We start from the raw sequence: 14,770 nt of genomic DNA on the forward strand, positions 1-14,770 counted from the left end.
TGCATGGCAAGAACAAATGTGTATTTAAAGTGTTTATTGGGAAGTCATCTGCTTAACTTTGTGTGTTGAGAGATCAGCCTGCTTCTTTAAACAGGTGCTTTAATATATTTTTTACATTTAAAATCTAAAAGTTCATCCATGTTTTCAAACAAATCTGCTCCTGCTGCTCTCTTTTCTTTACTCTTTCATCTGTGAAACTGAACACCCAGTAAACGGTCTGTTTTATCAGAACTACATGTTTTCAATGGTCAGGAATTTATTTGTCCCCAGCAAACAATCAGAATCAAGTGGTATAAAATGTTTATCAATAAATCACTTTCATATCAATAACAAAACAATAACATATTCTAAAATCCCCCAAAATATGGTCCTTTAATATTTGACAACCCATAGTTAGTACACCTGACAAACTCATGAAACAGCACCTCAGTTTCATGCTCTGGATTGAAATTATGTGAGATAATAATATCCTCAATCAATTCAAATGAGACTTGAAAATGTCAATTCATGCAACTGATACAGCGGTAGATTAATTGGATTACATGGATAGGATGTAAGCCTGTTTAAAATTTAGGAAATCCCAAACAACACAGCTGAGAATAGATCTGCAAACACAAAAAGGTACCAACACTCTGGTTTATGAGCACTAACATTCCTGTGAATATTCTCTCAGCTCTATGTTCATGCTGCCATTTTATATCTGATATTTAAATGTAAGATTAAAAGCTTCCTCTCAGTCAATCTTACTTGAGGGTGTTTTATTTTACATTATGTAGGCTATCTTTATAAATTTAAACTTCAATCACATCATGTTTTTCCTTCCTCATCTCATGTAGCCTAGGCTATACCTTCGAGATACATCACTGAAGGTTTTAAAATTTATCGTGTTAATTTCAGCATCCTTTGCTCACTGCCCCCTTGCCTCACCTTGAGTGTTATTTTTGTAATGAGTCTGCTCACCAAACGTAAATGTAGGCCTATGCATTCTGAAAGTTAAAAACAGGTCTAGATCCTTCACCCAAATAGTTAAATATTTTGTTTTTAAATTGAAAACTTAATATCTGTTCACATAACTCTGCAAGTTTTAAAAGGGCTGCAAAGGCAATACTTATTAAAACCTAACAAAGATGCTTTTGGGGTGAATTTTAAGTGTCAGTGTCTCCCCTCTGCCCACGCCCTCTTTGGCCACATATGGCAATCTGACGGCCACAAAGGCATACTTTACAGCCGGGAATCACGGCCACATGCGACTCCTAGCAATCTTGTTTAACAGAGCAGAAAGACAGAGACAGATGGAGAAGTAAGCAGAGAATGAGGGGAAGAAAATGAGGAGAACAGAAGTGTGTAGACTTGATGGGTGTATAGACAGAGAGAGGGGAAAAAGTGTAATAACGCATGGGTGGGTGTCAAATTTGATCCAGCTCACTGGGCTTCTAATTTAAGATGCGACTCAACTGGAAAAATGAATGACACTGTACATGGTTGGCTGAGCGGTCCGTCAGTCATGCCAATCCTGAGTGGAGGGCGGTACTCTCTGCCCCCGTGCTGCGCGAGGGCACGAAACGAGCCCAGAGCAGAGTCTGAACAGCTGTCGTGAACTCACCCCGCGTTTCGTCTCTTAGCCATAGCAGTTTGCTCAGTAAAATGCTGAGACTAAATGTTGCTTTTCGTCCTTCTGATGGGAAATAACCTTTCACGTTGAGGTTTTTTTTTTCTTTCTTTCTTTTTTTTTTTTTTTTTGGAGCGCCTGTCTCTGCAGTATGTTTGTGAGTTGCCCCCCGCCTGTTGTCTGAGCACAGCTGGAGCACGAGCGCTGTTCGCCGTTCGGTGCTGAAAGCTGCACGAGCAGAAAAGGGAGCAGAGGTTTTCGCACCTCTGGAGAGAAATGAGTAGGAAGAAGCTCTCTGTGGCGGGTTTTACACTCGCCTGGAAAGTTGTTCTGTTGCTCAGGTAAGCTTCATATAACATGTCCTGCCTCGATGCCAATAACCTTATTGTTGGATACATACAATAGATATACATAGAATGGTCAACTTGAAAAAAAAAGAAAGAAAATAAAAACTTGCTTTTCACACAAGTCATAATTATATTTAGAATGATAGACTACTTTACCCAAGTGATGTAAACTTGTTACAGATTGATTTAAAATAGCTTTTGGTTTCACCATTTAATGTCATAGACCTAGACCTACAGGTGCGCCTACCTGGTGAAGAGAAAGATATCCTAATTATTAGAATAATCTCAATGATATTATGAGCTACATTATGCTCAGGTTCTTTTATCTTCTATCTTTTCAAATAGTCTAAAGCACTTTTTTTTTCAAATCTATTGTTACCTGTATAAGCTACAGGGTAGTCTAAATAATCCACATAGTTTTATAGCCTACACAAAAAAGTAGGAATATATTTTTATTTTTTATTATATTGTTTTCAATGTTGATAGTCTACCACATCTCAATCTTAATGTAGGATATATATTCACTTCAATGGGCTGATCAGGTGTCATCATCCTTTAAATGTCGAATGTCTATGACAAAATGTCACAGTGCTATATTTGTCTGGTTGTTTATTTGTCTGTATGAATGTAAGACTGAAAAATATGTCATCTGACCTTGTTTAAAGGTGGATAGCAGTTCTAAAGGTTAGTTGCAGAAATAGTTAGAAATGCTTTTTTTTTTTACTTACCATTTCTGTCTTCAGTGGAAAGCCTATAGGACAGCTGGAGACAGGCAGGAAGTGTCTGGAGCAGAGAGAGGTGATGACGTGCAGCAACAGGCCTGTAGGCCTGATTTGAACCCTCTGCTGTTTCAATGAGACCTATAGCCTCAGGACAAGAAACACACTTCCAACTGGAAATCTTTTTAGACATTTTGTAGACTATCGTTAGAAAAAAGGGAGAAATGAATTGACACGTCATAAAGAAGGTACAAAAGTGAGTCTGCCAGATGTGAAGTTGCTTAAATCAACCTGTTGTCTCACAGTTTTCACCATACTGTACGGCTGTTGGGATCATATTCTCTTAAAAAAACTTACATGATCACATTTTAAAGTCTTCATTTGAAATAATAATATAAGAAGCATACTAATTCTCCATATTTGCTTTTATCAGTTTTTCATTGACAGTATTCTGAAAATAGTTATGTTGATGACCTAAGCTGCTCCTCAGTGACCTTTTTTCAAATATTTGAAGCCTCCTGGTTCTCAAATTGAAGTCCTGTTTTTACATCCTATTTTTAGCTTTACTTGTAATATTTCTGAAAACATCTTATAGTCTTATAGCCTTGTTGAGTTGGCCGTCTGTGCTGAGTGAGTGGAGAGTGTTTCCACACCTGTGGGGGGGATTTTTGCCAGCAGAAAAGGAAAAAAATGTGTTTGGTTTTCTCCTCACTAACTTACTAACTAAAATGGATAAAAAGGTTGGTTATTTTAAGTAAAACGACGGCACATAACACAAAGCAGCACATCTATAGAGACTCCTGCTGCATGGGACCAGAAGGAATAATCCATTGGACATATAGATGAGTCACAATTGTGCTATATTTCATCCCACGGGTTTCAAATCTTGACTTCTGACATTTTATTTGCAGCCCCAAAAAATCAAGGTCAAATGGTTGATTCCATTAATAACATAATTCCCTGTTTGGACATATCAAATGAATGTTTTCAGCAACATGTTCTTATGTATAATAAGCCGCCTTTGTGTAGGATTGTCTATTTTCATTTCTATTTAACCTTGACAAACTTTGCCTTTTTTTTTTAGTCCAGACTTTGTGAAAGTATAACACACGTGGATTCCCAAAAGTTTGAGCAAGCTTTAGCATAAAAAAGCAGCTGAAAAGATCAAAGTCACTAGTCAGTAAATCTTCTTAGGGAGTCATGGATGGATTCAAAGACAAAATTTAACAGGCTTAAAGTCTGTCATTCCACGGCAACTGGACTGGATCTTCCTTTTGCTTGTCATTTCTGTATAACTCTAAAAGTCTTTGTTTCTCCCTCTTTCTTTACATTTACAGTCGTTCTTTTTTTCTTAGTTTCTTGTCTGAATAAAGAAAGGATTTATCTTTATCTAAGAGGTCGTCAAAAAGAGAAGTCTTCAGTCTCCAATGGATGAAACATGGCAGTAAATCTGTTCCAGGCAGTCTACGAAGAAGGAAGTGAACATGTTTTAGCTTTGTGATATAATGAAACAAACATGATTGTTTTGTTTTCTCAAATATCTAGCATGACAAAAAATGCGTGGGTTCTGTTTAATACAAAAACAAAACATAAATGATCATAGCCTCAAACTTATGACAGCCTATTAAGGCCACTCTAGAAAAAAATAATAAAAAGGAGCAGTACATGTCATGGAAATAACTCCATTTATTTGAGATCATTTTAAAAATGACCAGAAACCGAACTCTAGTTTGTACCGCTCAGACACCATCGGCACCTCTGTGTGGGACTTTTGGCAGTTTTTATGAACAGGTCTTTTTTGTTTTATTTTCATTTTATTTGTGTGATTTTGTATGATATTTGGTGTCAACCCAGCTGCTGACCCTCTCTAAATGTCATGTGTTTTTATAAAATATGACCTACTGTAATTTCGACTCTGATGATTCTGATTTATAACCAGCTTTATAATCATCCTCTTTAATAGCGAAGATCCTGTTTACATGAAACTGACAGAGGTATTTTATTCAGAAAGTTCTTTTTTATTTAGATGTTGCATAATGCACATGTGCATTAACAGAAACAGATCTGTCACTCGTGAATGTTTTAGTATTTGCTTCTGTCCCCTCGCCTCTCTCCATTGCAAGCCTTCTGGAGCCTCTGGCCTCAATTTTAGGTCTTTCAGTCTGTGTTTTCTGATGCGCTGAATTCTGCTTCAGAGTCAACACTGCCCACAATAAAACCCGACTATTCTAAGTGAGGAAAGAAAGAGAAATGAAACACAGATCACAAACTGGACTTGATTCATTCCAAGATATTTCAATCTTTTCCACAGAGACAGGAAGAGATCGTATGAGCTTGCATGGCTGAATAACAGTGATGGTAATTATGGCCCAAACACGTCGACTAAAAGGATAAATATTGTTGAGATAAAGTCTGTCATGTAGAATCATTTTAGCTGTTGGCTAAGTAAACCTTCAAAAACAATGAAATGAATTAGCTCTCTCTCGACTCAGTGCTGTTAACAAAAGTGAGCTATTCATCTAAAATTTCTAAATGGACTCCTCTGTTCTCACGTTGAAAAATATACTGTTTTCACAGCAGCACAAAACTTCTGAAAAACTCAGGATATCTCTCTGCCCTTTTCTGGATGTTGTCATTCTGTTGGACTAAACATAACGTTCATATAAAGACAAATATTGCTATTATAGCGGACTGTGCTTTGTCCGCTACTTCTGAGTTGTTTTTTACATCACATCTTACCTCAGGAGATCACCCACCCCTCCCATCTTAAAGGGATAGTCTCCAGCTGTGAGGAGCACATGTGAACAGCCAGGTGATGATCAAAACAATCAAGATATTATCCAGAGTGCATGTGTGAAAACAGCTATAGATTAGCTTCTCAGTTGTTTACTTTTTTTTTCAGTCTTCATCCACCTCTGAAATTTTTACTAATAATTTAATCATTTTTACAATTTTCTCAGTGAAGAGAATTTATTTATTTCAAATTCATGTAGAAAAACTTTTTTTTTTTTTTTTAAACTTAGGAAATGTACAAGCATGTTTGTGGGTGAGGTAGAAACCTGTTACTGCATATGAAAACGGAACCCACATGACTTTTAAAAGATTACACAGAATCACATATACCAAAATATCAGGGTGCAGAATTTAAGTTAAAACATTAAAAAGAAGAGTAATTGCAATTCTGCAAAAAAAACAACAACAACACCATTCTTTCGTTTACATGTGGTACTAATATAAATATTTCATATTTATTTATGGGCAATGACATATGTCAACAACAGAAAAAAAACAAACATGATCCACACTTTCGAAAGTCCTCAGTTGCAGCTTCTTTTCTCTTATTAGCAGAGGGGGATCACTGCAGTAAATACATAAGAGCAACAGACCTGCCTGAGTATACTGTAGGCTTTAATCCCTCAGTACATGCAATCTGTATTTATCTCATGTAGCTCTTAGCTGGACTAATTCGATAATCCAGTTAAATGTGATGTAGAGTATAAACAGAGAGTGAGATAAATGAGGTATACATTCAGCAGTATCAAACCAAGTCAAACATGCAAACATATGACATCAACTTGCGTAATAGAGAAAAACAGAAAATTAAACTGCAAATAGCAGTTAAAAAGTTTTTTTTGTTTTTTTTTCAAACGAGAATCAGCTTCATCCATATTGGCCTTAAATGAACATTTGTTCCTCTTTCCCTCATATCTGGCACTTATTCAGGGTTAAGCATTATATTAAAATGATATTTTGTAAATTTAGTTAAACTTACTCTAAAAAAAGCATCTTGGCATTTTGCCCAATCAAGAATTTATTACCGTCTGAATAAAAACGTTTTAATAACCATAAGAGATCAAAACAGCTAACTTTTGCACGTCTAATTTGTGTGAACATGACAGAGCTTGTTGTCATATCTCCCTTGCTCAGTGTTCAGCAACAAAGCATGTACTCAGTACTAACCTTTAGAAGGTTTCATTTTGGTAATTGAGTTACAAATTACTTTGATGTCCATATCAAGATTATCAGTTTGCATGCATATGTAATTTCAGCCCATTTTTGTTTGAAATGCTATGAATCCAATGTTAAATGATGGCTGTGTAGTTTTAGCTACTACTTTGCTCTTTTAAATAAACCCAGTCTGCCAACGCACCAGCCAATAAAAAAGATCCTCAGTGACCCATAGCAAAAAGTTAGACAACCACAATAGAGCCATATTTACATAACTGTAGTGCCAATCTGTTGTTTACTATTTACTAATAATTATGCTGAATTAATATATATTTGAAACCAAACAGCTGCATCGCCAACTCTTTTGTGGAGTTGCTCTAATAAAGTTGTTCTGTTCATGAAAAAATAACTAAGACTTTGAATGCACTTCATTACTTTTCTGAAGACCACAAGAATTGGCTGCCAAGGTTTTCTAGGACAGTAGGACACTCGTGAGATATTCTGGCTTCCCTATTGACGCGGCCAGTGAAAATATGTTTGTGTTTGCAGCAGCTGATTTTGGTTACTCTATCAGATTCCTTCATCAGTTTGTGAAATTGTGTACATGTTGGATTGTGATTGGACAACATTTCTGTCCAATGAAGGCAAAGTGCAAAATAATCTAATCGAAATAAAACAGGCTTCATCTATGAGTTTGAAGAAACCTAAGTTGATGCTTCTAAATAATAAACACAACTGTGATGTTTTAATGACATTTTTAATATATTTTATTAAAAACTATAAAATTAATATCAGCTTTTTAGCTTTTCTTATGAATATAAAATCAGTCTGCCCTGTTTCATCATTATTATTGTTACTAATATTAATATTAGACTGATCAGTCTATTGTCACACTTAGCTGCTACAACTAATACAATTAAGTTTACCATAATTATACTAACATTATAGCTATCCATCTTATTTATTCTTGTTGAGCTAAATGTTCAAATTCTTTTGACTGAATAAACATACAGTACACATTACTACTACTACTACTTTTTGTTGGTCCTTGTTAAGCATGGTTAGAGCGATGTTTGAAGTCCCAGCAGATTTCAGTCTCAGCAGGATTCTTTGATACGGACAGTTGGCACATTTCTGAAGGAGGTGTAGTTGTTTCGGAGATCAAAGCCAACATACAAGGTGTCTATCTGGAGTGTGACCCCCCGAACATGATATATCCATTGGATTTTCCTGATTGCTTTCGGCGTTATCTTTTTTGTTGTTGTTCAAGTTGAGGTCTGACCTCCGTCTCTCTTGATGCCTCTGCCTTGCTCCCTTGATGCTATCTTTACATCTCAGTCTGACCTGACCTGACACTCTTCATTCATCTGAGCTTTCTTGTTTGACAATTTCTGCATTGGTTTTGGGATTGGTGCGTCCTCAATACATTTGCTGTTGTTTGATGTCACTGTTTGATGTTTTGTCTTATAGATTGTCTCAAGGGCCTCGCTGGACCATTGCTAAAATGTGCACTCAATATGGTCCTGTGGATTTGCTGAAGCTGTCCACATTTTAACTGCTTTTTTGTGATGGTTTAAGCAGCTGGGAGCAAGTTGGCAGAAAAAGCTGGGAAATATGTTCTGACGTACTAAAATGGGGCAAGGGAAAGCTTTGTTGAGCTGCCAAAAATGTTGATGCATCCATAGCCTGGGCTATTCCTTCATGTAGTGGGAGTGTAGACAGTAGTGGAATATATACAATGTATGATCTCTTATTACGACATTTGAACGTGTTAAAAAAACCAGAATGAAATGCTTTTCATCTCAGTCATTACTAACACAGTGTGTAGTGGCATGACAAGCATCTTATCCAATAAAGATGGCAACCACTCAGAACCCAAGATTCAGACATCTAACCATTAGTTCACATCAAGTTGGATCAGTTATACATAACTTGTGTTTTGACATTTACTGTATGATTACTTAAAGGAAACTGATGCAATAGAGAAGATTTTACATAGCATGTCTGTCCCTCCAGGTAAAGAATTTAGTTTGTCTTATCTCGGCTCGAGTCTTAAAACCTCAACAATAAGGATATGGTACAGCTACCTGTAGTTCCAACAGGAGTCTATGTCATATAAAGGTAGATATAATTGTTCTGAGGGATTTGTCAGTAAAAATGTGATACTCCTCTCAAAAGATTGGTCTGATTTGGGGCAAAGCAAGACTGGGCATAGAAGTGTAACAAGTTATCAGGTGAATGTTCCATATTGAATCAATCAAAATCTTAAATGTAAAGATAGATCTAAGCAATGAAAAGTTGTTCACAAAAAAACTCAAACTAAATCATACTAGAGATACAGTATACTTAATGCCACTATTGCATGAATAACTCTATATATCTAAAAAATACATAAATAAATAAAAAAAAGACATGTACCCATTAGGTCAGACCAGAAACATGTTTGTGTGGCAGAGTAAGAATGGGACAAAATATCCATATGAATATTTAATGTCTGGCCTAGTCATACAAATATAGAGAATTTTATTTATCCATTTATTTATTAATGAACTGTCAGTCTAAATATATTTTCCTGACAATGTCACTGACTGTGTCACCGCTTAAAGACTCCTCTTAGTTGCATTTCCAATAATATTCCTGCACTTTATCTTTCTTTAATATTAATCTGTTCTTCCATTTATCAGATATCTTTATGTTTACTTGTTGTCTTGCAATATTTCAATTATTGTAGACTTGTTGTGTTGTCAACGTGGACCATAGGTCATACTGCATTGTATCGTGAATTACTCTGTGATTTCCACCCTTATTGAAAAGAGTATGTGTGTCTGTCACTGACTGTGCCTTAACAGTGCATGACAAATGTGAGCATAAGAACACTTGTTACAGCTGAAGGAAACATGTGGCTGAAAAGCGCAGTTTAGTGGTGTTGTGACTTGGTGTGTGTGTGTGTGTGTGTGTGTGTGTGTGTGTGTGGGGGGGGGGGGGGGGGGGGGGGGGGGGGGGTAGTCTCCACACTAAGTGAACATTTGACTAAAGGCTGTAGTCGACCCCGTCCCTGTCACTATGCTTGAGTTTTCCTCGGCTCTAATGCCAAAAATACCCCAGGGGTCGCTGGCATGGAGTGCCTCTAAAATGCATTAATCCAGCATAAGTTTGAATGAGCACTACCGCTGTAAAGAGAAAATATAAGCCAAATTTTAACACACGGAAAATAAAAAAAGACAAAGGACGCAAGGCCAGTGCTGCTTTCTCTCAAAGTGTCTGAACCCTTTAAATAGCAGCAATGTCTCTGCAGGTTCAGTTTGTTAGCAGTCAGCGACATAATGAATTTCATGACTTTTCTGTGAAATCACATGCACATTTTTTAGACATTTTTATGTTATGCGTGTACCTATGGGGCCACAGGAATTAGTCCAAAAACCCCTGTGCAGCACGCAGCACTCACCAACAACGGCTCTGCTGAGGAGAGAGTGAGCAGCACGACATTTCTGGGGGAGCACATCAGCGAGGACCTCTCCTGGTCAAGAAACACTGCATCACTGGCCAAGAAAGGACAGCAGCAACTCTACTTCCTCCGCAAGCTGAAGAAGGCAAGAGCCTCCCCACTCATCATGTGCACCTTTTACAGGGACACCAAGAGCGTTGCATCACTATGTGGTACAGGAACTGCACGGCCCATAACTGCAAGACCCAGCAACGCATAGTGAAGACAGCAGGAAAGATCATCAGCGTCTCACTCCCCTCCCTCCTGGACATCTTCAACACCTGCCTCACACGCAAAGCATCCAGCATTGTGCGTGACCCCACCCACCCATCACACACACTGCTCAGCCTCCTGCCATCTGGGAGACGGTACCGGAGCCTCCGAGCCAGCTCCACCAGACTAATGAACAGTTTCATCCACCAAGCCGTCAGGAGGCTGATCTCTCTCCCCCCCTCCCCCCCACTGGCTCCCTCAGCTCCGGTCGTTGAAACGTTACCACTCATCCTGGAGCAGTCTGCTCCCGCACTTTCTCTGTCCTCTCTCTCGGACACTTTACATTCTAAACATGTATAACTCCTCAATAGCGACAGAAGCATCAGTCACTTTAAAAAGACAAAAAGGACTTCAAAATACAAAAACATATCCACTAGACTAAAGTCTTACAGTATATGTATTTATGTACTGATTTTTAGTCCATGCACACATATTAGTTATGTACATCTTTTTGCACATTATATTGTACTTTTGTATCTATTTTTTTAATCCTTATATTTGGTATATTGTATTATATTTTTTAAAATTGTTTTATACTTAGCTTGCTCCGTGGTTTGAAGATAAACATATTAAACATATATGTCTAGCACGTATGGAAAAATCAACATTAAAGATGATTTTAACCTAACTTTGACTAATGTAACATAGCATATACAGTAAGCACATTGCGTAAAACCCTTTCTTTCATTTAATGCAGGATGTGTCAAAAATAATGTACTGGCCCATTTTTTAAGCTTCAGAACAGAAACACCCAGTGAAGCTCTAACAATCAAGTAAACGTGACATTTTAAACATGTGTTAATAGTGTAACTAGTTTCAATGTCACTACATTTTGTATCTATATACATTTTATATAGCATCCCAATTTTTTGGTTAATGGGCTTATACTTGTTAAACTATTTTCTCCTGTTTGGATGTTTGAAATTGCCTATGGGAAATGTCCTACATATTGTGCAGTAATATACATGGTGCTGGTATTAATTTTGCCTGGGAGAATGACCTGTGCTTAAGGTAAAGGGGGGAGAGCCTGCTGTGGATGATCCCATATTTCAAATCTGGAGAGAAGAGGTTTGAGGTTTGGGTTATATCAGAGCAGCAGCTCATGACTAAGCACTGCGTTGTCACTCACACAGAGGAACTTAAATGTTGATTCACTGGTGTGTGCCCTAATTATTACGACATGTGGCGAGGGGAATACAGACATCCATTCATTATTAACATCCGCTTTTGTTGTTGTTTGGCTGAGATTGAAACAAAAAAAGACATTCCAGTATCCAGGCAGAGAGGAGGTTGTTCTGAAACGGCTTCCTCGTTGATACAGAGAAACACTTATGTTCGATGGATTCATCAGTGCGATGAGGGGTGGAGTTGCATTTTTCATTTTGTTCAGTTTGCTTTCACACTTCACTCTGTTAAGTACAAATGTTGTGTACCATAGCCACCTGTCACAAGTTGGAGCTGTTGCTGCTTTCATTAGGGTGTCATACACATCCGAAAAAATTTGGATTTAGGAATCCTGGAATACTGGGCTTTCATTGTGTTCATTAGTCTGTAGCCTCGATCGTTCAGACTTTTCGAACTGAATTGCATTAACACCACCCCAAACTATACCAAGACCAGACCAAACATCTGAGGTGTGAACCCTGAGGTGCCAACAGAATCTGCCACAGAATAATCCTTACAGACAAACACATACACAGGAAGCTTTTTTTTTTCAGACTAAAAAATAGATTTAGAATTTCTGGTCAAGTTTTATGTCACTGCTGATCATTTTTCAAAAGTCACTGTTTTGAGCATAAAACTACTTTCTCCATTTTCATTGTGGCAGATATTTCAGAACCATTTCAAATGAAAGAGTAAATCAAACATTACATTTACTAAGAGCACTAAACAAGAAACATAATTCCAATTAGGTAGACCTTAACCTGTGATTTAGTATTTCCACCACAATTCTTTGTAATACTGAATGTTTTGATGTCAGTGTCATCTGGCCTGTGTAATAAAGTTGGCATGTGCATGGTCATCAGTGCAGCGTGTCACACTGACTATCACAGGTCTGGTGTCTGTTTTCCTCCTGCAGCAGAGGCTTTTCTTTTGTGTATATGCACTTTTGTCTTCATTTAAAAATCACCAGCATTGTCACTGAAATTGTTGGCTTTAGGGCTTTTCAATTACTTTCAACATCTTACTTTACGTCTTCAATAAAGAAAGGTTTGGAAAAGACACTGAAAAATGTATATAAGATTACTCTGAACTTCTCACATCCTGCAGTACTGAGTCAGGCATTTTAGGCCACAAGAATGACAGTAAAGCCTGTGAAACCATAGAGGGACTGATGAGTCTAACATCAGTAGTCAGATATAAAAGTAGAAATATCATGAAATCTTCAATTAGCCTGAGAGGTATCAAAATGTGTTACCTTCACTTTTTAAACTGAAGTTCATTCTAGGTGGATGTGTTGGTGATTAACTGGGATTAAAGACAGCTCAGAGTCAAAACAGTCCTGTAATACATTTAGGTCAGAGTCATCCACATCCTGGGATCATACAGTACAATAATGGATTCTTGAACATTGTACTTTCCTGCATGCTTCTTGCCGTGAGAGATAGGGTGTTACATAATGGCTAAGATTAACCAAGGTCTCCCAGGCACACTCGGTGCGACCAGATGCAAAAGGCCTATTCTGTCTGTCTCTTCATGTTGGCTTCATGAGGATGTTTTATTGCATAATCTCAGAGCTAGTTATAAATAATTCTGTCAGCACTTTGGCTAAAACTCTCTCAAACAGGACTCTGCTTTTTAGCATCTTAGCTGTAGAGAGCAGGTGATATGGTTTTTATATGTTCAGATGAATGCTGATGCAGAATCTTCTGGGATTTGAGTCTGAGACTGATACATCTGTGTTTCTGCATCGCAGCAAACTTTGTAGGAATATTTTCTGCTGTTTCCTGAAACCAACTTTCTAACACAGATGGAAAACGTTGTCTTAACCCAAATGTCAATATATAGTGCCTGTATATGTAAAAAGTAGACTCAGGATAAAATATGTAGAAGCCAGTAATACTACTGTATGTTCATGCACAGCATCGGTTCGTTTGATTACACACAGCTCTGTGACCTTGCTGTTTCTGTATCTCATGGTTTATGATGCAGAATACATCTGAGACCGAAATGGTTTGCACTTGCTCTCGATTTGATTTGTTTGATCTGTTTGATGTTTCAGATGGATGCTTGATGTTTTTCAAGGTACGTCTGAAACACGATTACCTTCAATGTTAGAGTCCAGCATAGATCCAACAAGGTCCTGGAGACATCCCTAAGAGATTTTGGTCCATTTTGACATCATAATATAACACAGTTGCTGCAGTTTTTATTTGGGCTGCACATCCTTCGGACGAATCTCCCGTTCCAACACATCACAAAGGTGCTCCATTGGATTTAGATTTGGTGACTGTGGAGGCCATGTGAGTACAGTGAAGTCATTCTTATGTTCAAGAAACCAATTCGAGACGATGTGAGCTTTGTGACGTGGCATTTTATACTGCTGGAAGTAGACACAGACCATGGGTTCACTGTGGTCATCAAGGGATGGACATGGTCAGCAGCAATACTCAGGAAGACTGTGGTGTTTAAACAATGCTATCCTTCACAACATTACACCACCGACACCAGCCTGAACCCTTGATACAACGCAGAAAGGATCCATGCTTTCATGTTGCTTACTCCAAATTCTGACCCTACATCTGAGTGACGCAGCAGAAATCAAGACTCATCAGACCAGAAAACATTTTTTCCAAATCCTCGATTTTCCAATTTCGGTGAGCCTCTGAAAATTGTATTCTCAACTGCTTCACTGTTCAAAGTTTTCTCTATCAGAGAAGCTAGTCTGCATACCTGGTTTGTAACAATTAGTTATTTGAGTTACTGTGTCCTTTCTACTAGTTCAAACCAGACTGGTCATTCTCCTCTGATCTCTGGCATCAACAAGGCATTTTTACCCAGATAACATGCCACTCAGTGGATATTTTCTCTTTTGTGTTTTCTTTTTCTCTGTAAACCTTTAAGATGGTTGTGTGTGTGAAAATTCTAGTAGGTCAGCAGTTGCTGAATTACTCAGACTTGCCCGTCTGGCACCAACAACCATGCCACATCCAAAGTCACTTAAATCACCTTTTCTTCCGCATTCTGATGTTCATGTTCAGTTTGAACTTCATCATATCGTCTTGACCATGTCTACATGCTTAAATGCATTGAGTCACTGACATGTCATTGACTCATTAGATATTTGCACTCAGGAGCAGTTGAACAGCTAAAGTAGCCGGTGAGTGTATACTCGATGTACTATAGTATCAAACAGGCTTGTTTGAAGAGGACAAAGGGGGTCATAGTG

At 37.8% G+C, this 14,770-nt stretch overlaps 1 protein-coding gene across 2 annotated transcripts in view; it reads left to right on the plus strand.

The window, feature by feature from the left end:
• The first annotated feature begins 1,601 nt into the window (after nucleotides 1-1,601).
• Nucleotides 1,602-14,770, plus strand: part of glra3 (glycine receptor, alpha 3) — a 48,584-nt gene continuing 35,415 nt past the window's right edge. For both annotated transcript variants that reach the window (XM_079338007.1, XM_079338006.1), the window contains exon 1: nucleotides 1,602-1,950. In XM_079338007.1, coding sequence (XP_079194133.1) covers nucleotides 1,886-1,950 — 65 coding nt within the window. In that variant the 5' untranslated portion in view covers nucleotides 1,602-1,885. The remainder of the gene's footprint in view (nucleotides 1,951-14,770) is intronic.

This window comes from Symphodus melops (genome assembly GCF_947650265.1).
Source record: "Symphodus melops genome assembly, chromosome: 2".
Classification (NCBI taxonomy): domain Eukaryota; kingdom Metazoa; phylum Chordata; class Actinopteri; order Labriformes; family Labridae; genus Symphodus; species Symphodus melops.